This window comes from Chaetodon auriga, chromosome 17 (genome assembly GCF_051107435.1).
Source record: "Chaetodon auriga isolate fChaAug3 chromosome 17, fChaAug3.hap1, whole genome shotgun sequence".
Lineage (NCBI taxonomy): Eukaryota > Metazoa > Chordata > Actinopteri > Chaetodontiformes > Chaetodontidae > Chaetodon > Chaetodon auriga.
This window is the reverse complement of record NC_135090.1, coordinates 19,619,201-19,645,144: the sequence shown is the minus strand read 5'-3', so window position 1 is coordinate 19,645,144 and position 25,944 is coordinate 19,619,201. Positions and strand designations below refer to the sequence as shown.

Here is a 25,944-nt window from a genome sequence, read left to right as displayed (position 1 = left end):
AGGATTATTGGCACATCAGAGATTGATGGAAATGATGTCCTCAGAACATTTCCTCCCGATGCCCGTTAGAAAAGAGCCAGGATCTGACGCAGCTCATTGATTAATTGGAATTTGCATCATCAGTCACTAGAAGAATGTGACATCAATCATACGAATCACTTCCTGCCTCGATCAGATGATGTCAAAGGACTGGGGAAAAGTCACACTCCTCACTCAAATGATCTTGACACAGTTCGCTAAAGTGCCACAAGGCAGACAAAGTTCAGCTGAAAGGCATTCGGTCTGTTTTATCTTATTTTGCATCACTATTCCATCTATCCAGGAGGAGCATCGCTGAGCACGATCGCGTCTATCCGCCATCGTCCTGCTTCACATTGATAAAGTTACACCAACACTTTGCCTGCTCACCATTTTTCTCTGACGTTCTCAGGAATATCATGTCTGCAGGAATCCTTTGGTTCTACAAAAAGGAAAGAAAAAAAAAGCAGTGTAAATATCAGGGTGTTACTGAGCACTGAGGTCCTTTGAATCTCCCTGAATAATTAAACAAGGTCAATACCTTGACCAGAGGGTGAAAGAGAAACAGTTTTTTAAAGTCTGTCTAACACACAGTAGACACGGCTAGATTTCACATTGGCCGAGCTGAAACCGAAGGTCACGTGTTTAACAGGTGAGGGGGACTTTCATGGTATCAGAAGTGCATTTCCAGTTTCTCTGTCACAGTAAAGCAAAACTTCTTCAAAATGTACCTTCAAATCCATTTTACGATACACCTCAAAGTGGCTCCTCAACTATTCAAAATGCCCTTTGTTTTATTTTGGAGGTGAGCAGAATATGTAGTGAATCATAAAATCACTGATTTGAACCGAGAATCGAGCAAAATTACGTTGAAAACTAAAATGAGGGAAAGAGGCAAATTAAATGAACTCAAACGTGAGAAGCTGGTGAAGTAATGCAGCAGTAACTCTTCAGTGACAAGATTCTATACTGCTCCCATTAAGTTTTTGTGCTGAGTGCCTCACATTGGAAAGGGGCTGTGCCGTCACGGCACTCTTTAATACCAGTAATGCAGAGAGGTGTTAACGTTAAAAGCAGCTAATTGTGGGTAATATTTTCTAAATTGCCTACTTCATTAATAAAGTGAGGACGACTCCACTTCCAAAAAAGTTGTGACGCTGTGTAAAATGTAAATATTATAGCAAATATACATCATCTTTGTACAGTTGTCAGTTGAGTATGTGTCTATCACGTTCTGTTTTATTTATCTTTTAGACAGCATCCCATTGGAATCATACAATAATACAACCAAACCTAGAGGATAAATAAACAGTTATTCACACATAAATAATCATTTGCAGTCATAACATTTGTTACAGAAAACTGTCCAACACTGATCCTTTAAAAATCCCATTTATAAAAATATCTACAAACATTCACGTGTTACCTTCTCAACGATGATCAGGTCCCCGACTTGTATGTCTGAACTCTTCACTTGAACTTTACCTGAGGAGAAATGCACCTTGAGTGAACACAAAACGCGACGGACAGCGGACAGCAACCGTAAAGTAACTTCACATCAATTAGACTTTTTGTTTTTAATGCACGCTCTGAATTTTTAAACAGCTGAGAAGTAAAACGAAGGTATTGATTTCTGCCCCTCGAAAATGACGCTGACTCTTAAAACCACAACCCACTTTTTGCTATTGCTCTTCACCTTCTAACAGATCGATCACCTCCAGCGTGATAATGTGATACCCTTCTGTTTTCATCTCTGGTCTGAGGCATAGACTAAAACAATGGCACATAGGATCACTCTCAATTATATTGCCCCAATATCTGCTACGACCCTTCTTCTTCTTCTTCTTCTGTGCAGAGACAAATGTGTACATGCAGCACATGAGCACAGAGAGAGTGAAAGCGACATCCTCAGCCACGGTCACAGATACCACACAGGGGGATTTTACCACACATTCAACAAAGGGACACATCTTAGATCATACAGTCTTGAGAACCTGAGAGAAAAAGAAAAATCAATGCAATTACAGAGAGAGGAATGACTTCTGTTACAAGTGTAGATCCAGTGGAGTGCCGTCTCGTAATTGCATGGGGAGAGCTTGACTGTACGCTGGAATATCCGTTATCATAATGTCAGCAAACAGTTACCGGCATGAGCAGGATGGATCTCACTGACCTCGCACTGTGAGCTTGCTGTAGAGTTGAGAATTCATCTCCTTGTCCCGCTGGTACCGTCGCACTTCGTCCACAGCCTCTCGCACCATCGTAACGGCTAAGACAAAGCCCTGAGGACAAGAGAACAGATCAATCACTCCATTGATCATTTACAAAGCCTCGTCAATACCAGAAGGCATTAATGCAAAGCTTAATTCTACGCACGGGTTACAAATAACTTGTTACAAATAAGTTGGTAAAACCAGCCTGATCATTAAAAAAAACCCTGTAAACTGTAAATTTAATACAATCTTCACGGGATAAATAAGTGACTCCAACATGTGTTAATAAGTTGGTGATCTATTGGTTTTGGATCTGCTTTAATAATCTCTATCAGCAGATATCTGCGTATGAATGTAGAATCTGTGGACAGGGGAGGCGTGTAGCTGCCATGTTTCAAGGGTACTTGTTTTGCTTGACCAACAGTCCAAAACTAAAAGATATTCAATTTCCAAAGATATAAAAAAAAAAAGAAGATGCAGCAAATCCTCACATGTAAATAGCTGGAAGCAGAAAATATTTGGTATTTTTTGCTTTAGAAAATGACTAAAAAGACAAAATACTTTGCAATTCTGACAATCAACGAATCATTTCAGCACTAATAGACTTTTGCTGGATGTTGTTTTAAATAAATGACAAAAACATATTTGAATACAAACATTTGTGGCATAAACCAGGGTGGACAAGCTGTGAGAGACCAAAATATTTTCCATACAAATCAATCAAGAGTAAAAACTGAAGTGCATTTACCAGAGGCGCCCAGTACGTGTACAAATATCCGATTTTCAGCGATGGCACAAACTGGGAACAGGCCACCACCAGAAAGTAGAGATTGAGGAAGAACTTGAACTGCTGGTAGAGAACCTGAGAAGGCAGCAGAAGACGAGGATTCAGAGAGGTGAGTTAACATGTCAGCAAGCTGAGTCAGAGACGACGACAGCTGCCAAAGAAGACAAAGAGGATGCGGCAACAACAGAGCAGGCGGGATGAGTTACTGTACGTGTTCCAAGGTGGGAATAAGATACATGTTAATGCTGTTAACTTTACATTAACCCAGTGGAAACTCTGACACTTCGAGGACTTCTGTTTCAAACGGCACTCAGGGTTTCACGTGGCTCAGTCACTCGGTGCGACGTCGGTGGGTGCAGAATAAAGAAACAGCGCGAGGCAACCACGACTTATGATCACAATAACGAACGAGGAAGGAAAACGGGCCGACTTCCTTGAACCTCACATACCAAAGAGCCACCTGTGACTTTCTGCGGCTCTGTGCTAACGGGCCATCCATCAACAGGGATCCCTAAGCATCCTATTCATCTAAGGTCAAATTTTGAATAATGTTTGCAATAATGAGAGTCTAGCATGCAGTCACAGATTATCAGAGACAATGGGATCAATGGACGATGCTCTACAGTTAATGAACCCTCTGACCTTTAGGGAAAAATGCACACCGCTAAACTCAATTTGTGTGTATTTAATAATTCAAAGTGGAGGGAGAAAAACAGAGCCGTTTTGTTCGACATCGATGAGAATATCTACGTCTCTAATAGACAGTTGACATTTTATGGCCTGGGCCGAAGGCAGCCCTCTTAATCATGGAGCCATTTGGTTTTAATAAGTAAGTCTGATGGATCTCTAATGTCCCCTGCAGTGTAAACCCTTAACTTAATGACAGAACAGTTAACAATTAAAGCCAGTGCATGCTAGTGTGCTTTACATACTGTTAATCTGTGAAAAGATCAGCACAGTTCAGCTGGAAGGATGGATTTCCACTGCGGGTATTTCTTGTTCTTCAACTCACCCCAGGCACAAAGGTGAAGATGTTGTACTTCTGGTTTTTGATGGCGTTTTTGGGGTACTTCTCCTCACATTTCTCCGGGCAGCCAAGCCACACCGTCCGGGCCTTCAGCTCCTTCTTCCTCCGACATACGTGGGCCAGGCAGTCACAGCAGCTGAGAGGGGAACACATGATTAATCTGTGGTCTGGAAATAATGATGGAATTGTAAAAACTGCCTATTGCTTAATTTCCGAAAGTCTTTAAATCCTTACATTCCTTGTTTTCTACGACCAACACTCCAAAACCCAAAGAGATTTAATAAATGATCACATGAAGGCAAAGAAATGCAGCAAATCGATAACGATGAAGAAGCTCTAACCAGGGAGAAAAAAACAAAGAGCAACTGATCATCATCCTACAGTACTGATGTTATTTATATCCCTGGTTTGTCAGTGTTAATTAGATCTTCAAGGTGTCTTTTGACACAATTTTTATAGAGAAGTCCTTTGCTCTCTGCTCTTGAACGATCTGAAAAGGTTAGTATCTCCAGGAGGGAATTCCCCTCCTGATGCTGTGGGAGTCGGACACCTTCAGGATCGAATAAGCCGCGAAGCCTTAACCGTCAGACGTGCTGTACGCGTCTGGCAGAATATGATGCGTATTCGTCCTTGTCAGTTTTACCTCATGTTGACTCTTTCTAACATGCAAAGACCAGCGCTTTGTTGTGCCTTTGTTATTACTGTGATATCATCAAAGTTCTAAGAAGAGATTAGAGAGAGGAGATGGATTGTAGATTGACATTTACTTTTGAAAAAGTATTTGACTTTCTATCAACCTGCTAATGACTACATTGGGGTTTATCTGGCATATCTGATATCAAATGCAAACAGAGGTGTAGTGTGGGGGTAAATTACAATGAGAGCAGCTTGCATGACCTAAACTGGCACCTGGGGGCGAAAGAGGGGAGAGTGTCGGTGTATACCGTCATGCTGATCGACTTGGCTTTTCCACTTTTTAAGCAAGTTGGCAAAACATAAAACTAAATAAATCAACTTTGGTGAAAGTCTTGTTTGTATTGGCCTCGCCGTTCTCTGTCTCTGTGCACTCCGAGTCCAGTTTCATAAGAGCGATTATTTGAGCAAATGAATGCTATTCAAATAATATGCCATTTGAACAGTCAGGGCTTATTCAGTGTGAATTATTTGTGTTTTATAATCCCACACTAAGCACACATAAAATTACTGGAAAGCATCAAACTGGTCAGCTGTGAAAAATCCGATTTGTTCATTAGTGGGGGGATGGGGAGGGGGGATCAATATGCAGCTTCAGCTGGAGATGCACCACTGACAACAAAACGACGCCCAAAACAGAATATTCTATGAAATTCAGTAAATGTTACTTTTGGGCACTGAAGTGCTGCACAAACATTTGTTTATAAATGTTACACTTTACTGTTCCGGCATAAACAAACACTCTTCTCTTAGCCAGAAAGGAGCATCTTTAGAGGGCAAAAACCTGTCAAATTAATCATTAGCTGGATAAACCGCATCGTTCTGTTTGACGAAATCTTTTTGGACTGTTGGTGCGCATCGAGGAACTCGACCAAAAACATGCCCTTATCCTCTCTTTGCACTTCATGCACAACTACCGGTGCGTTAGAAATCCAAACTGATCATCGCGGCATACTCACTGACATTATACACCGCTCATACATTTACAGAATGACAAAACACTGACAACTTTCAGAGTGGTTAAAAGGACCAAATGGAAGCAGAGGAACTCACTGATCCACAGACAGAAAATGACGTGACTTTGCAGTGCAGCAGAGGAATTTATTCAGGTCTGAAATCAGTAAATATCTGTTTACTTTTCTCTAATACCTGACCTTGCAACCATTCATAGACTATGATTAACATGACTTTAACAGTAAAACTTGAACTGATACCCTGTGCTATTTATGTTTAGAGATCTTTTAACAGAATACATCATAAATCTTATTCAAGTTGTGTCATTATAGTAAGAAAATTATGTTTATCTAGTTTATATTGAAAACAACAAAGGACATCTCAGCAGTACGTGACAGAGTGGAGTAAAAACGTGCAGCAGAGGTAAAAAAATACAAGCAGAAACACTCCTGAGATTATTTTATCCTCACAGTTTTAGTTAATTCTTCTCGCGTAGGCCTGAACTGAAGCAGGGAGGAAAAGGTCCAGCTAAATGAGTCCAGACCGTGATTTCTTTGCGTCATCATGCACTGACGGCCAAGTCATTAAGTCGTAAAGACGGAAAAAACAGTATATTAAACAATGTAATGGTGTAGAAATACCTGCCGCAGAGAGTTTTCCATCCTCCCAGGAGGAACCAGCCGAGCCCTCTCCGGCTCTGATTGACTCTGGCCCGTGGCAGCGTCTGGTAGTCGCTCTCATCATTCTCAAAGCCTTCCTCCGACATCATCAGAGGCATCTCATCCAGGTTAGAGGGCTCATCTTCTAGAGAGTATCTGTGAGGGCAGAGTGCAGAAACATATGAAACGGAAACTGAACAGGGAACTGCATCAGACCGTGTTCAGCAGAACGCAGTATTTTAAATGAGGAGTGATAACATTTTCAGTGAATTATAGTCACTCATGATGACTTTCCATTTAAAATGTAATAAAACACTCGGCACTTTTGAAAAATTAGTCTACCCATTACAACACACTCCTCTTTTAATCTATATGGATGCTGAACTATACATGATCGACATACAGGCTGTGTGGTTAACTATGGACATTTTGTACCTGGTTGACGGTCAGGATTTAACAGTGAGAGAAAGCTCTTTGTAGCACCAGATGTGCAAAATCTGGTGAAAGGCTGAAGAGCAGCCAACATTAAACCTTGTTAGAAAAGTTGGCTCAGTTCCTTTATCACTAAGTACTGTAGAGCACATCTCCTATTCACATTATAAAGAAACACTGGAAACACTCTTGAGAGGCACATGTCTTATTCATGAGGCGCCTCGAAAGAATCAAGACGGTCTGTAGCCTGACAGAGAGAAACATGGGATCACAGTACTGGCTAAGTCACCGTAGCCAGTATTAGCTGCAAACTGACAACACAACAAAAAGAATGTATGTTACCAGAGACGTATCAAACACATCAAAGCTGAAAAAATAATCTTGAATGAAAATCTCTTACAATAATATTTAAGTCAAAAGGAAAAGTCTAAGATAGGCAGCTAAATGTGACAAATGCTGGAGAATACAATGAGTCGTGGGTATCAATGAGGATATCAGGTTTACTAAAAGAAGAGCTACTCTCTTGGTTACTGTAAAGTCAAGGCCCTTTCCCTTTCTGCTGGCATGAAGACAAGGCTGTACTATTCTCTAATGCAGAAACTTCACGTTGGTTGGTAAAAACAGGTGATAATTCACCGCTTGTTGTGGAATATTTATTGTTGAAAACCCAAATCTGGTGTTAACAGGGGATGAAGGAAGCTGCCTCCACCACTGCCAAAGCTGGTCACACTGATCCAGCACAATGAGCGTTTCAGACATTATAAAAACATGAACATTCATATGTGTTACATTTCAACAGACACCATCTCAAGACAGGACCAAAATGTCGCTGCCACGTAATGCTACATGCGACCAAGTGTGTCGAGTCTGTAAATGCCTTTTATTACCACTTGTTGAATGAAAATCCCACTCGAACAGAGAGAAATAAAAATCACAGGGGAATGATTTTCTACTCAGAGCACTTTCTGTACTCAGGACTCTGGTGTGAAGGTCTGAGCGGGTGGTAACTGCAGGTGTGGAGACTCGCTGAATGTTATGCTGATGACTGTTTTCATGTTTTCTGCACACAGGGTAGGAATCTGCACAAAGCCAAGGACTGATATCAACAATAACACCCTGCTTTTACATGTACAAAGAATTCAGAGAGAGCTGATTCACAACACAACAAATGAAGTATAACTAACTGAACAACAGAGGTGTAGGTGGGTAAAGGACTTTGCACTGACGTGAATTACTGCTGTTCAAATACAGTGTTTCTTACAGGTTAGTTATTTGCGGCATGGAGCTTTAACGTCCAACACTTGAAAGCTGACTGAGCAGAAACATCTCTGCATTTACACGTTAAAATGTAACTTTAATTTAATTGATTTTTTTTTATTTGATTCAACTGCAGCTGCACAATTCTGGGAAGGATTCGAATCAGACTGTTTGGGTGGAGGCTTAAGGGGCTGTAACAGTGACTTTAAATTTTGTGAACTCGTGGTTATCTGCAGTACAATAAATGTGTGGTCACGTCAAAGACTTGGAGACATAATCTCCTTAGTATGCAGATTACACGTATCCCACTCTCCACGTCCCTCCCTTCAAATTCCTCCTCTTCACACAAAAACAGTGACAGAAAGTTAAAACTAAAAACCAGTGAGACTAAAAAAAAAAGAAACCTGACATCAACAAAAAACTATCGTGGAAAATATGAAGAAAAAAAAAATCACAAGATTGCCATTGAAAAACCCATCAGAATCCAAAGAAATATTGAAATATTAAAATGAAATCATTTTTAAGTCTGTTTCATTTTTCAGTGCCAATACAAGAGTTTCAATGCCAATGCTTCCTTTTTCAGTTCAGGTTTGTTTTCGATGCCAAAACTTAAAGTCACTGCTTTAGCTCCACAGACGCAGATCGATCGATTGATGCACTGCCCAAAGAAACTTTTAAATGTATAAATTCTGGCCTGAAAGGTCACTCCGCTGTGTGTGAGTGACTGTCTCGTACCTACAAAAACACGGACGTGTGAACAAGCATGAAACTAGCGTCAACAGGATAATGATCTTAAGAGCAACCATCCACACTAGCTGCTAATCATGCCAACGATAAAACATGCAGCCTGACTTTCTGTTTCAGCTGAGAGCTCCTCCAACTTTAGTTTAAGGACCAGCCAGATAATATATCCTAGTAATTAATTGGGATTTAAGTCCTAAAACAGGACTTGTTATCTATCCTTGCACCATGTTAGCCTGAGTGGACTGTGACACGCCCAAAGTAAGGCTCTGCACTACTGTTACTGAGACAAACACTGGACAGCTTCAAGAGTTTATTCTGAATTTCCGCCTAAAAAAGTTTTAACAAAGTATGACTTCCACAAGATTCAGTTAAATTGCCAGCTACATTATTGTATTATGTCCTCCACTGTTGTCTGGATGAAACAGAAAAAAATATTTTGGAATTGTTTATGGGGAATAAAAATACTTGATTTAACTCCAAATCTGGAGCAGTAAACCCTCCATCTGATTTAGGAAGCAGTCTGTAAAAGCTCCCTTTCTGATCCTATCAGTTATATTTGCCCATATAAATATAGCTGTTATGATAGAACATAAATAGGTGGGGTGTCAGTTTTCCGGGAATGAGAAGATCAAGTGATTCACTTTCTGACATGACACACACAACACAATGTACTCTCATAAAAATCACACCGTACAGTAAACACATGCACAAAGAACAGCAACACACTCAGTGCTAAGGAACTTATGGTAACAAATTCCATTAAACTTAGCAAATTCCCAGAAGATGTTATTAGTGAAAACATGGGTTTAAAGACAGTTATGAAGCTCTTGTGCATAAATATTTTGCTGATCTTATTTTACAGAGTGACCTAATAGAGCAGCAGAGTTCAAACCACAAGACAGACCAGGATCTTTGAAGCAATGCATACGTTATTTCCACCAAGAGGATGCAGATTGTGGAAATAGCTCTGTAATTGAATCATGATTTGCTCCGATCTTACTGACCACTAAACTAATGGATCTCAGCTCGTGAAACTGGCTCCATTTGAACTCTTACACATCGTAGAATTACACTTAAATATGAGAGAAGAGTCTTCTCACAATAACACAAATTGAATACTCGGAAAGACGAATTAGGTGATGCAAACATTAAGTACTTTTTGACTTGTTGGATTTGGTTCCAAACTCTTGTGGCTTTGACCTCAGTAACCACTGTGTCTGAGGCAACGCATGAATCACCAGCAAACAGCAACTTTTCATCTTTGTGTTTCGTTTTCACACTGTTGGGACGCGCCAACAAAAGTACGCTAATAGTATTAGCCACAGTGTTTCTTGCTATAGGACTCCCACATCTGATTACATAATAACTCAACTCTCAACCCAGGGGAAACGTGGGCTGGTTTGCAAAAAGGTTTGCTGGCTCTCTGGTGCAGCACAGGCAGCGTTGCCAACAATTGCTTCCTGTGTCAGTGGAAAAGCTTTCTCAGTGTAGCTTCAAAAGCTTCAGGAGCACTGCTCTGGATCTGACCTCCACAGTGAGGTCAGTCAAGTCCCAATTAACTGTCACATGAATGTTATTCCTGAGAGCAAGAGAAAGGCACACAGGGCAGCACAGGCGTTTCCCTTGTAATCTAAGTTTGTACATCATGAGAATTCAAGAGGAGCTGCTTCAATGCAAAGCCAGTGGTGGGAGATTTATTTGTGATGTCAATTACACCAAGTCACTTAAACTATGTAAACAAAGAGGAACAACCTTCTACTTGGTCTAAAAGTACCTGGTCATGCGACTACTTCACTTCCTGTCCATTCCTGACCCTGAGGGCTTTATTAGCTCATCCTCGTCCAGTCTGAAAAATGAACAAGCTGGTGAATGACGACTACAGCATGCAACAATACTTTTAAGACATGTGTCCAACTTAGTTTAGACAGATAAGCTATCATGTGACTTCAAGTTAAATGCCGGGGGGACTGAGCAGTGCGATGGTCTACGTACGTCTGTTACTAACCTCTGCTAATGTACACTAAGTGGTTATGAAGGTTATTGTTTAGGACTCCGGAAAGCAGATTAAATGTTAGACGGATTTGTAGCTTTCTGGGCGCTAGAATGAGCAAACCAAGCGGTTGTCGAAGGAGAAACTGCAGCAGTGCTAGCAAAACAAGCTAACAGCCGCGACCCGCACACAGACACGGACCCCGGGAGCAAGCGAGGCAGCAAAATATGAACATTTTAGAATAAACTGGTGTTTCTTCAGTACGCGACCGAAGAAACAGCCCAGCTAGCTGGTTCTTACCTTGAAAGTCTGGCTGAGTTGAAATGCGGGGTTCTCCTCGAGTTCTTCCGCACCGGATTTAACGGGATACTGTCAGCCATCTTGGCTGGGCAGTACACATCCTGACGTCACGCTAAAAAAACCGTTTGGGATTTATGCTGCGTTCACTTACCATACCAAATATCGCAACTATAACCATCACGACCGTCAAGGAAGAACTGCGATGCGAGGTTTAAGGTTAGAAAGCACAGAAGAAGTATTTTCCATTTTCTCACCGTCACCGTGAGGCTGTAGCACATCGTAGCTCTTGGGTGACGGATTTATAACACTACGCAAAATAAACAAATAATGTGTCTTCTTAACAGAAGTAGGTATAGTTGAATGGAACAAAAGGGAGTGTGCCCTTTCCGGGACTCAGCGAAGGCAGCATAAGTGATCCATTCAAGTCATTTAAGATAAAACGAGACTGTGAAGTATTATACCGGGCGTTAATGAGAGTTTTATGTATGTATGTATGTATGTATATATGTTTATATGTATAGGTGTGTGTGTGTGTGTGTGTGTGTGTGTGTGTGTGTGTGTGTGTATTACAAACTTCTTCTGTGTGAAAACAAATTTAGTGCAGTTAAATATTGATACAGACCACATTGTCAACCTTCAGTCTTTTTCACATATAGTTAAAATAGTAAACCCACCCATTTTCTTATCAACAAATCTTCAGCTAACCACTTTGTTTTACTCTGTTTATTTTCCAAGTACCAGATAATATTCCAGATAAACCGGCATAATGACTTTTTAATTGGTGTGCGTCTCCCAAAATAATTTGCAGCAGCCATTTCCAAGAAGTCTCCATTAATCTGAAAAATTTCCACTTTCTTATGTGCTTCCGATAAATGATGAGGTAGTTTTTGAAGATGACCTGCCTGTATTCATCCTCTCACAGTGGAGATGGACTGCAGGATGTGCATGCGTTCATATGCATGATGATGTCCTGTGCATTATAAAGTTTGGGAGGAGATAATCTGAGAGAAAAAAAAAACAATAATGTATACAAAACTGATGGCACCAAAAAAAAAAAAAGCTCTAACGTAACTTTATTTTTTATTATTATTATTTTAATTATCTTTAATGGTGTGTTTTGGGATATGCTGCAGTTTTCGTGCACACCTACAACATGAGCATAAAAGATAGACAAGACACATAATTGTGTTAACAAATGCATTTTTGTTTGCGAGTGGACATCTGTGTCTTAAGTTGTTTGCAGAAAAAAGATCCTCACTTGCTTCCATAATGCAAGCGAGAGGTGAAGTTGGCAAAAGCAGTGACAGAGATGAAGCTAAATGAAATGAAAGAGCTCAGTCTACGTTGAACTTTTTACTCTGATGTCATTTCTATGAAGCAGTGTGTGACATAACACCAACACGAGTGAGTTCTCAGTGATGAACAGAGAGAGGTAGTGAATCAAACAGATTGTTCTAGTTTTTATTCAGTCCAACTGCTGCTTAAGAATGACAGATTCTTACCATAACATCGACAATAGCTCATTGCAACTGGTAATTGTGGGTATTCATGAGCATGTTTTGTGCTTTGCACCAGCTATCAGCACTGGGCAGCTGTCCGGAGGAGATAACAGACTCTTTGCATTATTGATTTGAACATATGTTGCCTTGTTCAGAGCAAACGCACTTCTCAGCACCGCAGGGATTCTCAGGTACAAGTTAAACAACTTATTTAATGTATAGAAAAAAAAAAAAAAATTCACAAATGACGGAAAAGTAAAATAGGAAAATGTGAATACCCTACTATCCTCTGTCAATTGATAAAAAGTTCTTTCTTAAGTCTATATATAATACATAAGAACAAACAAGGGGTTTTACAAATATTTTATCGTCCATAATAGATTGCATAAGTATCAAGTCACCATTCAGCTTTTTTCAATTGATTCCAATTTCTTTGCTGTCATCAATCAGCATAGAAAAATGTCTATTATTCCCCAGGTCCATGCCCGCCTTGGTTCGACTGGTTATTGGACTTCCTGCGGCGCTCACTCTGTCCATGCCTGCAGTCAGAGGGTGAAGCTGAGAGATGCCTCTGTTCTGAATCACTGAGATCTCATTGTTCTTCGTGGCCAGGCTGTTGGCGATAGCTGTCGCGTAGCGGTTCCAAAATCCAGGGTCTACATTCATCGCTCGAGCTGCCAGGTCCTTCTGAAACATCTCCCCAAACTTCACGGCCTCTCCGCTCAGCAGGGCCATGGGGTTCTCCACCGACAGCCGCCGGCCTCTCCTGGCTGGTGCGTTGTTCCACATGTGAGTTCCCATATGAACCTGAAAATGACAAATTAGACATTAGATTTGATGGATGATTTTATTTCAAAATACAGACATGTTGGAAGCATGGATGGTCCCAGTAAATACCAGGCTCTCACACCAAAAGAGGTGGCATTTTACTCTTCCTATAAAAGTATACTCTGCTGGGTTTTGAATGCTAATACTGATTTAGAGCTGAAAGGATTGGTTGATTTGTCAATTAGTCGACTACCAGAAATGATCAATGATCGATTAATCATTTGACTGATGTTTCCAAGTCAAAATGCCAAATATTTGCTGGTTCCAGCTTCTCAAATGAGAAGATTTCCTGCTTTTCTTTGTCTTGCGATTCTTTGCGATATTAAACTGAAAAATAAATATAAAGAATTTGAAGATCATGTAATTGATATTTTTGACTATTTTCTGCCATTATATAAAGAAAATTGGTTGATTAATGTTGAAAGTAATCAGCAGACTAATCTGATAACTTAAGAAAAATTAGTGTGAGTTGCAGCCGCACAGTGATTTTTTTTTTTTTTTTTTTTTTTAGAAAACTAAGTATTCAAAGCAGACATGCTATAGATATGCAAAAATTAACAAATGGAAAGTCTTGACAGTCTCCCTCAGATTTCTTTGTTGTTTCCTAGAAAAAGCCTAGAAATAAACATCATGAAGTGGAATTAAATTACAAACAGGGCGTTCTAAATTCCCGTTGAATCTGATGTGGATTTAGCACAGACTTTTATTTTGAAAGGTGCATGTCAACGCTTCAGCTGAAGGGAAATGTTCTGTGTTTAATGACACAGAACAGGAAGTTTAATGACAGTTTAAATTTAAAAACTGGCTTCATTTTCTCTTTTCAGTCTGGATTTTTCCCAGAGACACAGAGCAGATTCTTGAAAGAGAACCTGTTAGTCCCCCCCCCCCATCATCATGTGACAATATCCAATATTTCACAAAAGGCCACCAACAAAGCTATCACAACGGAGAAAAACACCCAGTCTACCTTCAGATTGCCTTTGGTGGTGAAAGCTCTGCCGCAGATGGAGCAGACGAACGGCTTCTCTCCGGTGTGAGTCCGCTCATGGATCTGCAGGGCGCTGGCCGACGAGAAGTTCTTCCCGCAGGCGTTGCAGTTGTGCTGCTTCGGGGTTCGGCGAGCAGGAGCTGGGCAGAGCAGGGAGGTCATCCCCGGGCTGCCGACTGACGCGTAAACGGGAGGGATGTGGACACTAAATGGTGGGTGCTGCCCTTCGGATGGGTTGTTCGACTGGCTGTGACCGTTCAGCTCAGTTTTTACGGTGCCTGATGATGTGCTGGTAACCAGGCTGGAAATGTTTTGACCTGCAGGGGAAATAGAAGCGCAGAGGTGAAGTTTTCCTCCCTTAAAATGTAACTATCAACCGATTAGATAACTTTAAAAGAATAAACAAAAATATGTGAGCAACACATTAAAGTTTAGTGGTTGTACCTCTTTCTCTGCTCAGTTGGAATGACATACAATAAGGAGCCTCCTCTTTCACACATGGCTTGCTGGCCTGTATTCCTGCAGCTGCTGATGCAGAGGTAGGAGACTCAGATTGCTCTGTCTTCACTGAGGCTGCCAAGGGCTCTTGGGATTCTGGCCTGTTGTTGCTCAGTGCAGGTGATTTGATCGTCATGCCCTCTGAGTTGCTCTGAACAGGAGACGCTGATACACGAGGTGAACAGGAGGATTCCGACACATTTGGGCTGTTAGCGCTGCAATTGTCCACCCTTTTCTCTGATAAAGAGTATTTAAAGTTGTCATTAAAACCATTTGTGAGGGATTTTATAGCAGAGGAGTGGTTTAGGTTTACAGTAGAGTCAATCATCTTCATTTGGTTCTCCAGAGCAGCTAGACTCGAAACAACGGCGAAGGACTTAGGAGAATTACAATCAGAGATGAAGGGTTTAGATGGATTTACACCTTCCTCCATGTTTTCTACCTCCTCTTCCTCTTCCTCGTTATCATCCTCCATTGAAATATCATCAATGAGGTCATTGCTATTGCTGCTGAGACTGTCAAAGTTCCTCTCGTTGACAGAGACGTCGTTGTCCATCTCCTGCAGCCGGTCCACCAGGGTTGAATCTGGAATCTGCCCGACCATGTGCATACGGATATGCTGCTGAAGGACAATGGCGTTGGTGAACTTCTTCTGGCAAATGGGACACGAGTGCTGCACTTGAACAGGGGGATTTTCTCTGTGAACGCCAATGTGAGCCTTCAGGTTGCCTTTGGTGGTGAAAGCCCTGCCGCACACTTTACATTTAAAGGGCCTCTCCCCGGTGTGAATGCGGTAGTGCATCTTTAGCGCGCTCTGACAGCTGAGGACGCGGTGACAAAGGACGCACTGGTTGGGGTCTGTGATCTTTTTGTCAATGTTCTCCACCAGCTGCTGGAGCTTTGAGGTTTCAGATGCTTGCATAGAGTCCAGGAGGCCACCGCATGGGAATTTAGTTTCATCTGAGTTGAGCGAGAGGGGTGGAGAGTTGGAGACAGGGGATGCAGAGGTGATGGGTTCAGGTGTGGTGGCCACAGATGGGAACACACTGCTGGTTGCCTCTGTTACTGGGTTGGCTCTCAGTCTAAGGGAGCAGTTTTGGGGCAGGTGTACCCCCTCTGTTTTCAGTGTATTGGATGCTTCCGTCTCACGGTTAGACTGTGGGGACTCTGAAACAGGAGAGACATGAGCCTCACTGCCTCTGTGGTTAGGTGACAAAGATACACATTCAAAAGGAGCTGGCTGGTAGGGAGATTTAACGGATGGTGTTACACTTACAGGGTCATTTGAGCCTCCGATACTGGTAATAGTGGAGGAAAGCGGAAGACCCATAGTGGCTGGCAGAGCTGCTACAACAGGCTTGCTATCCAGCCATGAGGAGACCGGTTTTTCAGGAGGGATGGACATTCCATAGGGAATCCCAGTACTTGTTGGCACATTGTCTAGATATTCTGGCACTGGGTAGGGGTTCATCTGAACATGAGGATACTTCTCTTTATGCCTTTGGAAGTGCACCTTTAAGTTCCCTTTTGTGGAAAAGCGATTGCCGCAGATGTTGCATTTGAAGGGCCGCTCTCCTGTATGGGAGCGCAGGTGGATCTGCAGAGCGCTGTCGCTGCCAAACACTTTGGCACAAAACCTGCATTTATGCTTGAAGAAGGGCTCCTCTGGGCTGGGCTTCGTTTCGAACAAGGACACGCTTGGAAGTTTCCCTTTCCTGTGCTTCATCAGAGCTGCAAGAGGGTCAAGTGCATTAGCTGTGGCGGCAATGCTAGCCAAGGGATTGGGGAAAATGACGCTGCTGGGGGGGCTCTGAGGTAGAAATGGCAGGCTGGAGGATGAGCTGAGGAGGCTGCTGTGGCCCAGGGAAAGTGGGCTGGAGGAGCTCAGTGTCTGAGTACAGCTAATGCTGCTGGTGTGTGAGCCTGTGTAAGGCGGTAGTAATGTGGAGATGCTGCTGCTGCTGCTGCTGCTGGACAGAGATTGGATTGAATTTTCGGAGGAGGCTGAGGTACATGCTACATCTCTAAAGGTGGATTGCCCACATACAGTTTGTGAGGGGGGACTTTGTGACTTTTCGAGCACAGAGGTCAAAGAAACAGCAGCCTGTCCATTGATGGTCGAGGGCATCGTTCCTGACAGTGGCAGGATGGGAGGAGGGACGATGCCTTGAGAAGGGAATGGGTTCGGTGCCAGAGACAGAGATCTGGACACCGGATTTAACGCTGCCTGTGTTGGTTGTCTGTTCATGATGGCTACCTGGCTGCAGATCTGCTCAATAAGTTGCAGCTGGTGGACCTGTTGTTGCTGCAGAGCCAGCAGGTGCTCCAGGATCACTGGGATGGCTGCTGAAGCTGCCTTCCCTCCAGTACCGCAGCTGTTGATCCCCTGGGAGAACTGGGCAACAGCCACCCTGGTGCTGTGAAGGATCTCTAACGTCACGTTTGTGCTCGGCATGCTGTAGCTGCCAGCAGCTGACATCTGGGGGGAAGTGGACTCAGCTGAATCTGGAGGCTGAGGGCTGGAGGTTGTGATGTATTTGTCCTGCGATCGATGCTCGAGCTCCATGGCTTCTTCCCGCTCTGCGCCTTCCTCTAAATTATCCAGACTGTCATTGTCATTCACCAGCGTCTCTCCCAGCTCGAAGCCAGCGTCCGCGGACTCCGCTGCAGACGAGTCACAGGACGCCACACTTGGAACCGGAGAGGGTCCGATAGAAGGTTCCTCAGGAACTGGCATCCGCTCGTTGTCTTTCACTATCAGCACCAAGGGATCCTCAGTGCAGACTTTCTGATGCTCGCTCAGTTCAGTCCAAGTGAAGAACTCAGCACAGCATTTGTCACAGATGTGTGTTTCCTCACTGCCTCCACTGGTCTGCTCTCTCTCCATGCCCTCCACGAGGCCTGAAAGTGTGAAAAAAGACGATGTTAAGGACGCAAAAAATCATCATTTATTGTCCTGACATTTCACCAGAGGGACACATTTTCCTCCATCACATTGTAGTTAATCCCCCCCTGCCCCCCGCCACACACACTCACACACACACTCACACACAGCAGTGAGGCCATCTTTCTGAACTCACGCTGTGTGGACGAGCATTGTTCAAAGCCACTGAACTTAAACTTCCACAGGAGATCTCAAAGTGTCCAAAGATAACAAACGCGTCAATCTGAATTACGAGGTTTTCATGAAACGATGCAAAACACGATCTAGAAAACAGACCAACTGATGTAAAAGATTTCTATATTTCACCCAATGCGAGAGTTCTAACTGCAAAAAGTCGTGCATTTTTTTCTATTTATATCTGAGATGAGATCATAGAGAAGATAAAGTGTAATCTATCTAAATGTTTGCAGCTGTTAAGCTCAGTTGTATAATTGTTGTTTTGTGATTTTAATCTTATGATTCGGTTCAAAGGTTTGAAACTCACACCTCCTGTTTTCAGATGCTAATCATCTTTACGAAAAATCAATAAAGCTCAATGGAGTTTTCTGACCTGTCAATTGTGCATTCAGACAGATAATGAAATTCCATACAGTACATTGATTTTTTTGGGCATTCGTACATGTCAGTAAAGTGTTTCAACTGCACTTCCCACATCTTGTTCAAAAACCTGAAGTTTAGTCAGATCGTGTGAAGTCAGCTGACAACTGATTTAACTGCGAACTCTTGATGATGTGTATTTTTATGCAGTAAATTGCAACCATTTAATACGTTACGCGTTATGTATTACTGATTGTGCTCAGATCCTGATAAACTTAGATGTATTTTCCTAATTGCAGAAGAACACAACTGTGACTCTGTAGCTACAACACCAGGCTATTTATAGTGTATTAATTTTAATAATAGACCCTCATAACAACAAAGCTCCAACAGAAAACATAATGCTGTTTCTATTAAATACCTAAAATGAAATATGCAAAGTTTGGCACTTTTATATGTAATCAAGCTCTGAATTTATAGGAAAATAAAAGCAACCAATAAAAGACCCAGAACATCCTGATGTGGTAAATAATATGGATTCGTTCGTTGTTCTTATTTCTAACTCGTTTGGAACTTTAATGTCAATCCACTGTTTCTTTTCTAATTAAATGATTCCATTTGCTTATAGCTGTAAAATAATTCTCTATACAACACGAATCACACAGCTGACACTAAAAGTCTCTTTTCCTTCTGTTTGACAGTGATTTTGACATCATTTCCTCCTTTTTGTCCTCTTTCAGTAGCTGCTACGTGACGTCCTTTGAGAAAAGATTTTGCTCTTTAGAATCACTGTTGCATCTGTTCAGGCTTTGGCCCATTAGGAAACAGACAGTGATACCAGATGGAAAGATTTGGAGAAATCAATAGTAAATTATTGTTACATACACTCGAGCTTCCCTACACCAATTTAGAAATAAGAATCTAAAAAGCAACAAAGGCAGCAAGATGGATATTATAAGGTTTGGGTTTAAGATTTTTCCAACATTTTGTTTGCAATAATTTACTGATTTGATGAAAAATAATTTTCTTTCTGCCGCATAATTATGAATCGTGTGTGTGCGCGTGTCTGAGTGTGTGTGGCCGACATATGTGCAGCACCTTTGTCCTTTAACACAACAAAGGTGGACATAAAACAATTTAAACACGGGTGTGTGTGTATGTGCACGTAGTTTGCGTGTGTGTGTGTGTGTCTATTTCCAAGTGCAGTCAATACACTCCAATTATCACTATGTTTCACCACCTGAAAGAATGAGTCCCAGTGTGCTCAAGCTAAACACAGACTGAGACGTCTGGTGTATTTACAATTATACCAGCACGTTCAGCAAATCCTCCTGCAAACACACGGTGCAATCTCTGTATTAATGAGCGCTACGTTTGTTAATGCATTACAGGCTTTAGCTTCCCATTGTCTCACATCTGAGATAATAAAAACTGATTTTAAGTTTTTTTCAGTTTAGACAAGACGCGTGCAACCACAGTTGAGTGAGTAAAACCTATTTAAAAGTCAAGCTCGTCAGTAAATAATCAGAGTCGCTGGCTCACCAGGTGGGTGGTCTGAAGATCACCAAGGCGATTCAGCAAACACAGGCGCGAAAACACTTTCACTGTTTCAGCTCAGGATTTTCTCTGCACTTTTTTGTAAGATTTACTTCCAGAAAAAACAAAGACAGGATCAGTGTGGATTTAAAGCTCGGAATATATTTCCAGATATAATAACACTCAGAGAAATGTATTTTAAAATGCCGCTCTCACTCAATCCGTTTCGTCAGGAGCAGAAAACAGATTTATGTCTGTTTCTTGGGGGGGAAAAAGAAAAAATCGTGAAGCTGCAGCTGAAAAGCAAACAGGCTCTCAGCTCAGCGGTAATGCCTCTTTGCCTCGCGGTGTGACCTCTGGGCTGCAGAGGTCAACGGTTCAGATGTACTAATTGTATTATGATCCAGACATGCAGCACTTGGCCCTCGCAGGGTGAGGCTGACAAAGGTTAAGTCAGCAGGCTCAATCAAAGCCCATCTCAGAGTGGCGGAGCCCCCCCGCCTGGCTGCAGGGCTGTGGGAGGGCCTCCTCCACGCTCGACACCTTTTCACAGTCACAAATAATAATAAAGTGACACAAAATTTTACTGAGAAACGTGGAACAAGTGCTGTGACGAGGACGATTTGAATTAAGGCGTGAAACTGGCTTGGTCTTTTGCAGGCCTTTCGATTTTGAGGCTGCTCCAACAAACAAAGTTGATGCTGAGAAAAATAAATACACACATGGGAAATAAGTCATATTACATTTGATCATTTTGGATTAATGGCAGGACGTGAAGCCAAGATCAGATTAAGAGACCATGTGCAAAATTCAATTCAAAATTCAATTTTGGATGAACACACGTCCAACAATTTGAAGGTAAATTGGTGGTTAAAATAGTGGAGCTGATATGAGTTCGTGCTCAGCTGTTAGAGTTGTTCCTTCACGTACAGGACGGAAAGTTAAATTGTTTAATGAAATGTTAAAATAGTTAGAAATGACTTTAGGCTTCTGGTGTATCGTCACACAAACGTGGAATTGATGAAAAAGTGAGTTCTCGTCACAAATAATATGTACAAGGCTGATTATTTTTAACTATTATTTAATACACTCCTGGCAAAATGTAAAGATTAAGAAATACTTGATGTTGAGATCCATTTAATCTATTTTGCTATTCATATTCTTTATGAAATAACTGGTCCAGAAAATATCGGACATGTGAATTAAGCATTAAAAAACACTAAAATATAGAAATTCCCATACATGTAAAAGCATGATCATACAAGTCATTTGGTCAAGGCCACATTTCAGAATATTTTCTCCTACTTTATGGTGTAAATGTTTTATGTTGAAATGTGAAAGTTTTAGTTGTTGACAGGAAGGCCTCGAGGCAAAAACAGAGAAAAACTCAAACGTAATCTGCAGAAAAAACCCAATAAAATAAAATAAATCATCTAATTCTGTACTGCAGCTCACATCAGGCCCTGTTTCTGCTAAACTGTTGAAACATAAATGAAATAAAACGTGAAAATAGCTTTGATTTGGTTTCATTCATAAGATCTTCCATCGTTTCCAGCCTGCTGTTTACACTATATTCCGCACTGTGTCAACATGGATGTGATTTTTGATAAAACATTAAAAAACAATTAAAATATGCACTATTAAATTTCCTTCTCGCGACCAGGTTATGAACTTTTTTGAACTTTTTTAGAATAACAAGGTTTTTTAATTGGAAAACCTAATGCTAAATACTGTTAAATATAAATACTTAAGAGTCAGACAGAGGCAGGTAATTTGCGAACAGCTTGTCCCCCTTTTGAAAATATTTTCCGACATAAAGCCACCATCACTGTCAGTTTTGTCACACTCCTGGACATGAAGCCGCTTAAATGCAGCTGTTCTTTAACGATACTTGTCCCTGTTTCTGCCGGGTGGTCCATTAACAGCTGCTGAAGAAAACCCAGTGAAAGTGTTTTAAAGCCTCCCGGAAACCTACCATTGTTGCAGAGGAGTCCGGTCTGCGTCGCCTCTTCGTCGGACCTGAGGTGCTGCGGTTTGGCTTGTTTGCGGCGGGACATGTTGATCTTTCACTGCGACTCGCTGCTGCCTTTCGCCGACTCATCTACAAGCAGCGAATGGGACCCTTCAGAGGGAGCGGGGTCGGTGAAATAAGCGAACGGTGGCTGGTGTTGATGCCCGTGTGCAGATTGCGCATGTCAGTGTGATTGTGATGGAGGAAGGATAACGCTTTTACGACTCTTGCTGCCCTTCAGTGGGTGATTGGCTGCGGTCCAGTCAACTCACGCTAGATATGGAAATGAGGGATGGGGTTTAATAATAATTAGTTCACTTCCTGTCCCGTGTGCGGCAGCTTTTACGCACAACTCCGAGCGGCTCCAACATGGTTTAGTCCGACCTCAGCTGCTGTGAGCGTCTCATGCGTTTTGGAGACGTCTCGGGTTTAACTTTGAGGCCAAATGCTGCTCATCGGTATCGTCCGTTTAGGTTTAGGGGTGACTTGTTTCCTTTTTGAGCTCCTGGATGAGTTTGTGTCAGAAGCTCCGGTTTGCGCTGACCTCTCAGGCTGTGGATGGATGGATGTCCCGACTGAGTCTTTCGCCTTACGCACACTTAAGAAAGCGGAACAACACTAGCAAGAGCAGTTATCCCTCCACGAGAAGATAGGAGTCTCCTAAAACAGCGTAAAGTCCACAATCGACGGGTTAGAAAGCGTAATTCTTGCGTAAAAGGCGAAAACCCCTGCAGGCGAGATATCGGTGGGTTAAATACGTGCGTAAAGTTTAACTTGTGCGTAAAAATCACGCTCAGGTCGCAGGTAGGTCCGATCTCAAGCTAGTGGCTGTCGGAAGTGAGACTCCCTGGTTTGTCCGAGGCACCGGCGCTCTCCTTGTTGCCTCCGCCTCCGGCCCATCATAATGCCCCTCAGCCGGCTGCGATAGGCTACTGCCAGGATACCACAGGAGGTGTTGGAGCCCTTGCTTCATTTGTTGCGACCTCCCACAATTTGGCGCCATTATAAACTGAAAATGTCTCTATGCTGGAAAAGAAATCTCCCTTTGAGTGATGATCAGGGATGTGTGGAGGGTGAACCCACCTGAACTTTGCTTATAAGCTTATGGGCGTTGAAAGAAAAATAAAACAGGCTGACTGGACTTCAATTTTTTTAGTTTTGATTTAGGTTTTGGTGGTTGGTTGACAAAGAATCACCAACCACACGTCACAACCTTAAATAAAAGCTCTTTATTTGTCAGTACAGCTATCACTAATAGATAAAAATGGTCAATGAAGCCAAATATCGGAGATGGAGCGTATAATAAAATCTGTTTTGAAGTTACTGTTTGATCCTTCCCTTCTACAGACTCTAAGCCAGGAGAAGAATGACGCACACCGAATTGAGGCTGTAATCCCTTTTCACCAAGCATTGTCCCAAAACTTGTAATTATGTGGTTTTAAAAGATGCAGCTGGGGGAGGACAGAATCAGCTGTTGATAATTGCAAGTACTACACAACAGCCTGGTATTGATCGGCATGTCTCCTATTCCCCTGCTATGGAGAGATAAGGAGGCCCCACTCCTGCCGGAATATAATTTCTTCTGACCTATCAGGTTTCTACAGACTTATGATGAATAGCCAGAGTGGCCGAGAGCGCTTATCTGGAAATTCAACCCTACTTGATTCGATATTGATTCTTTGTAACCAGCGTCAGCACACAAAATCAAACTACCTACCACTTGACCATGATGTCTTCCAGATTCTAACTTGGCCTCCACCAGCGCAGACTGCACTCACAGCCTGAAGCACCGCAGCAATTATTGTGGACGGAGGAACAAACGTCCAAACTGCATCTGGATGAGGCCAATTCAAGTTAAATAAATCATGCTCAATGATAAATGACTCTACATAGAACTTTTAATTCTGTCAGTGCTGCAGGAGGTGAATGAATGGATGAAATCATGGCAAATACAGACAAGATATATAGTCATACTGGAAAATAGATATGAAATACAGGAGTTGTACACAGTAACATGCAACAAATACTAGCACTGCAAAGCTTAAACTGTTTAGCTTTTGTCAGCAGTGAGGCAGAAACATTTTTCTTTCTTTCTTTCTTTGTTTTTTTTTTTTTTCCCCTGGTTTGGTTGGAAAATGACTAAGTTGCCTTCCAGTTACACAACTAATCATCTCCAGAGTCTGAAAAAGTGACTGAATGTCTTACTTTCATGTAAATAATGCAGAAATGCAAGCATAGATGTAACAAACAGGCATGTATATAGGCTGATATACAGATATATATTGTACAATGTTAATTTTATTGTATAAATTAATATCCCCCCAAAATTACATATACAACAGGATATAATGATGCAATGGAGCAGGAGGCCTACATTTCTAAATATAAGATGATGTAGTCAGTGATTATCCTTGCAAATTATTTCTACACCTGATTTTCACACACACAAAAAAAATTGCACACCTAATGGGTTTTTAAACCCCCCACATCTCCCAAAAACAGACCTCAGTGGAAGCTACAGGCCTGAATATAGGGTTAGTGCATACATCAACGTTATAGTGCATTGAACGTCCAGGTGTTTCTGTTATTTTGACCACCCTCTGGCCATCAGTCCACATCTCTGAAAGAAAAATGACAACTTGAAGTCTCACAAAATTCCAGTAGTTATTACATCATACAGGTGTTCATGGTATTTTGTCCACTTCACCAGGCGAAAATAACCAAACTTCACCAGGTGATAATAATTAATGGAAAAAAAAAAATTAACAATAAGTTTGCAAACACAGCTGCAGTTAAACAGTTTACTTTCTTACTTCCTGTCTGTGAGTACAAGCTTGCGTGTGAGTCACCTTCTGAGCAAGCGATTGTCACCAAGAATGAAGTATGCTGCCCATATTAAGCTGAAAATTGAGTCTGCAGAATCAGGAGCGCCAGTTTCCGTCCATATGAAGATTACAGTATCGCCTGTGATTTATAGCAGCTGAGTGCAGGAGCAGGTACGGCAGCGTCCTGTCAGCCGGTGCCAGCTGAGGAATGTGAGAGCTGCTTTACGGAGCGTGAGGCCTCAGATGGAGATATGACAAGCTAATAGGCCCTGACCCGCCGCCGAGGCCGACAGCAATCAGCTCGGAGAAAAATGTAAAGCTGTGCAGAGATATGTCAGCACGAAGACAAGACAAGAAGACTCTGAGACTCGTACGCCTTCAAACTGAGGTATTCACTGCGTAAGAGGAAAAAAATTCCACTGGAGTCTGTTTAGTCAACATCTGCATGTGAGGGTATGTGAGGGAAGTTTGGCCAAGATTATGCATTTAAAGAGTACATTTGATGCTCTTAAACCTCGCTGACCCGCCAGCGGATCAGCCATTACAAACTCATGCTGTGCAGCCAAACAATGTTCAAACACCAAGAACCTTATTTTAAATTCGAGTGGACATCCCAGAGTTTCCAGAGACAACAAATATGTCAGGTTAAATTGAGGGGAAACGTGTGTAAAATGTTGCATAATACATCTCGAGTATTTCCCGAATGTTTCTTGCAGAAACAGAATATACATGACTTTGGAATAAACTGATTTTTCAGCTGCTGAAGAGACTGAAGGGGAAATAAAAGGGCACAGCTGCAGTGAAAGGCGTCCACAGTGAGGTGACTTATCACAACTAACCAACAAACAACGAGTCTTGAGACCTAAAAATAGATGTTTTTTTCCATTGGCTTCTGACAGGATGACTGTGTCTGTAAGCGGCTTCCAAAGCGACACGACGCTGCTTCAAACAACCCTGATTCCAAAGAAGTTGGGACGCTGTGTGAAGCATAAATAAAACAAGCTGTGACAACTTGCTAATCCTGCTGACATGTGCTCAATAGAAAACAGTCCAAAGACAATATATTCAATGTTTGAGCTCATCAGCTTCATTGTTTTTTTTGTAAATATCTGCTTATTCTGAATCTGATGCAGCAACATGTTTCAAACACGTTGGGACAGGAGCAACTAAAGACTGAGAAAGGTGTAGAACGCTCCAAAAACAC

General features: G+C 42.0%; 2 protein-coding genes across 4 annotated transcripts in view; both read right to left on the bottom strand.

Moving 5' to 3' along the window:
* The window catches only part of atp9b (ATPase phospholipid transporting 9B), a 37,751-nt gene extending 26,581 nt beyond the window's left edge, over nucleotides 1–11,170 (bottom strand). For 2 of the 3 annotated variants that reach the window (XM_076754282.1, XM_076754281.1), the window contains exons 1-7: nucleotides 11,075–11,170; nucleotides 6,334–6,507; nucleotides 4,031–4,181; nucleotides 2,980–3,093; nucleotides 2,192–2,300; nucleotides 1,445–1,503; nucleotides 409–460 (exon numbers count right to left, since the gene is read on the bottom strand). In XM_076754282.1, the coding sequence (XP_076610397.1) occupies nucleotides 409–460; nucleotides 1,445–1,503; nucleotides 2,192–2,300; nucleotides 2,980–3,093; nucleotides 4,031–4,181; nucleotides 6,334–6,507; nucleotides 11,075–11,154 (739 nt within the window). In that variant the 5' untranslated portion in view covers nucleotides 11,155–11,170. Of the gene's footprint in view, nucleotides 1–408; nucleotides 461–1,444; nucleotides 1,504–2,191; nucleotides 2,301–2,979; nucleotides 3,094–4,030; nucleotides 4,182–6,333; nucleotides 6,508–10,558; nucleotides 10,631–11,074 lie in introns of all 3 variants that reach the window. The other variant, XM_076754283.1, reaches the window with a different exon arrangement.
* A 1,338-nt stretch (nucleotides 11,171–12,508) lies between these two features.
* sall3b (spalt-like transcription factor 3b) lies at nucleotides 12,509–22,748 on the bottom strand. Its single transcript, XM_076755321.1, has 4 exons — nucleotides 21,880–22,748; nucleotides 14,834–17,788; nucleotides 14,369–14,706; nucleotides 12,509–13,380 (listed from the first exon to the last, which is right to left on the bottom strand). The coding sequence occupies exons 1-4, from the start codon at nucleotides 21,959–21,961 to the stop codon at nucleotides 12,988–12,990; spliced, it is 3,768 nt and encodes a 1,255-aa protein (XP_076611436.1). The 5' UTR covers nucleotides 21,962–22,748; the 3' UTR covers nucleotides 12,509–12,987.
* Nucleotides 22,749–25,944: the final 3,196 nt, after the last annotated feature.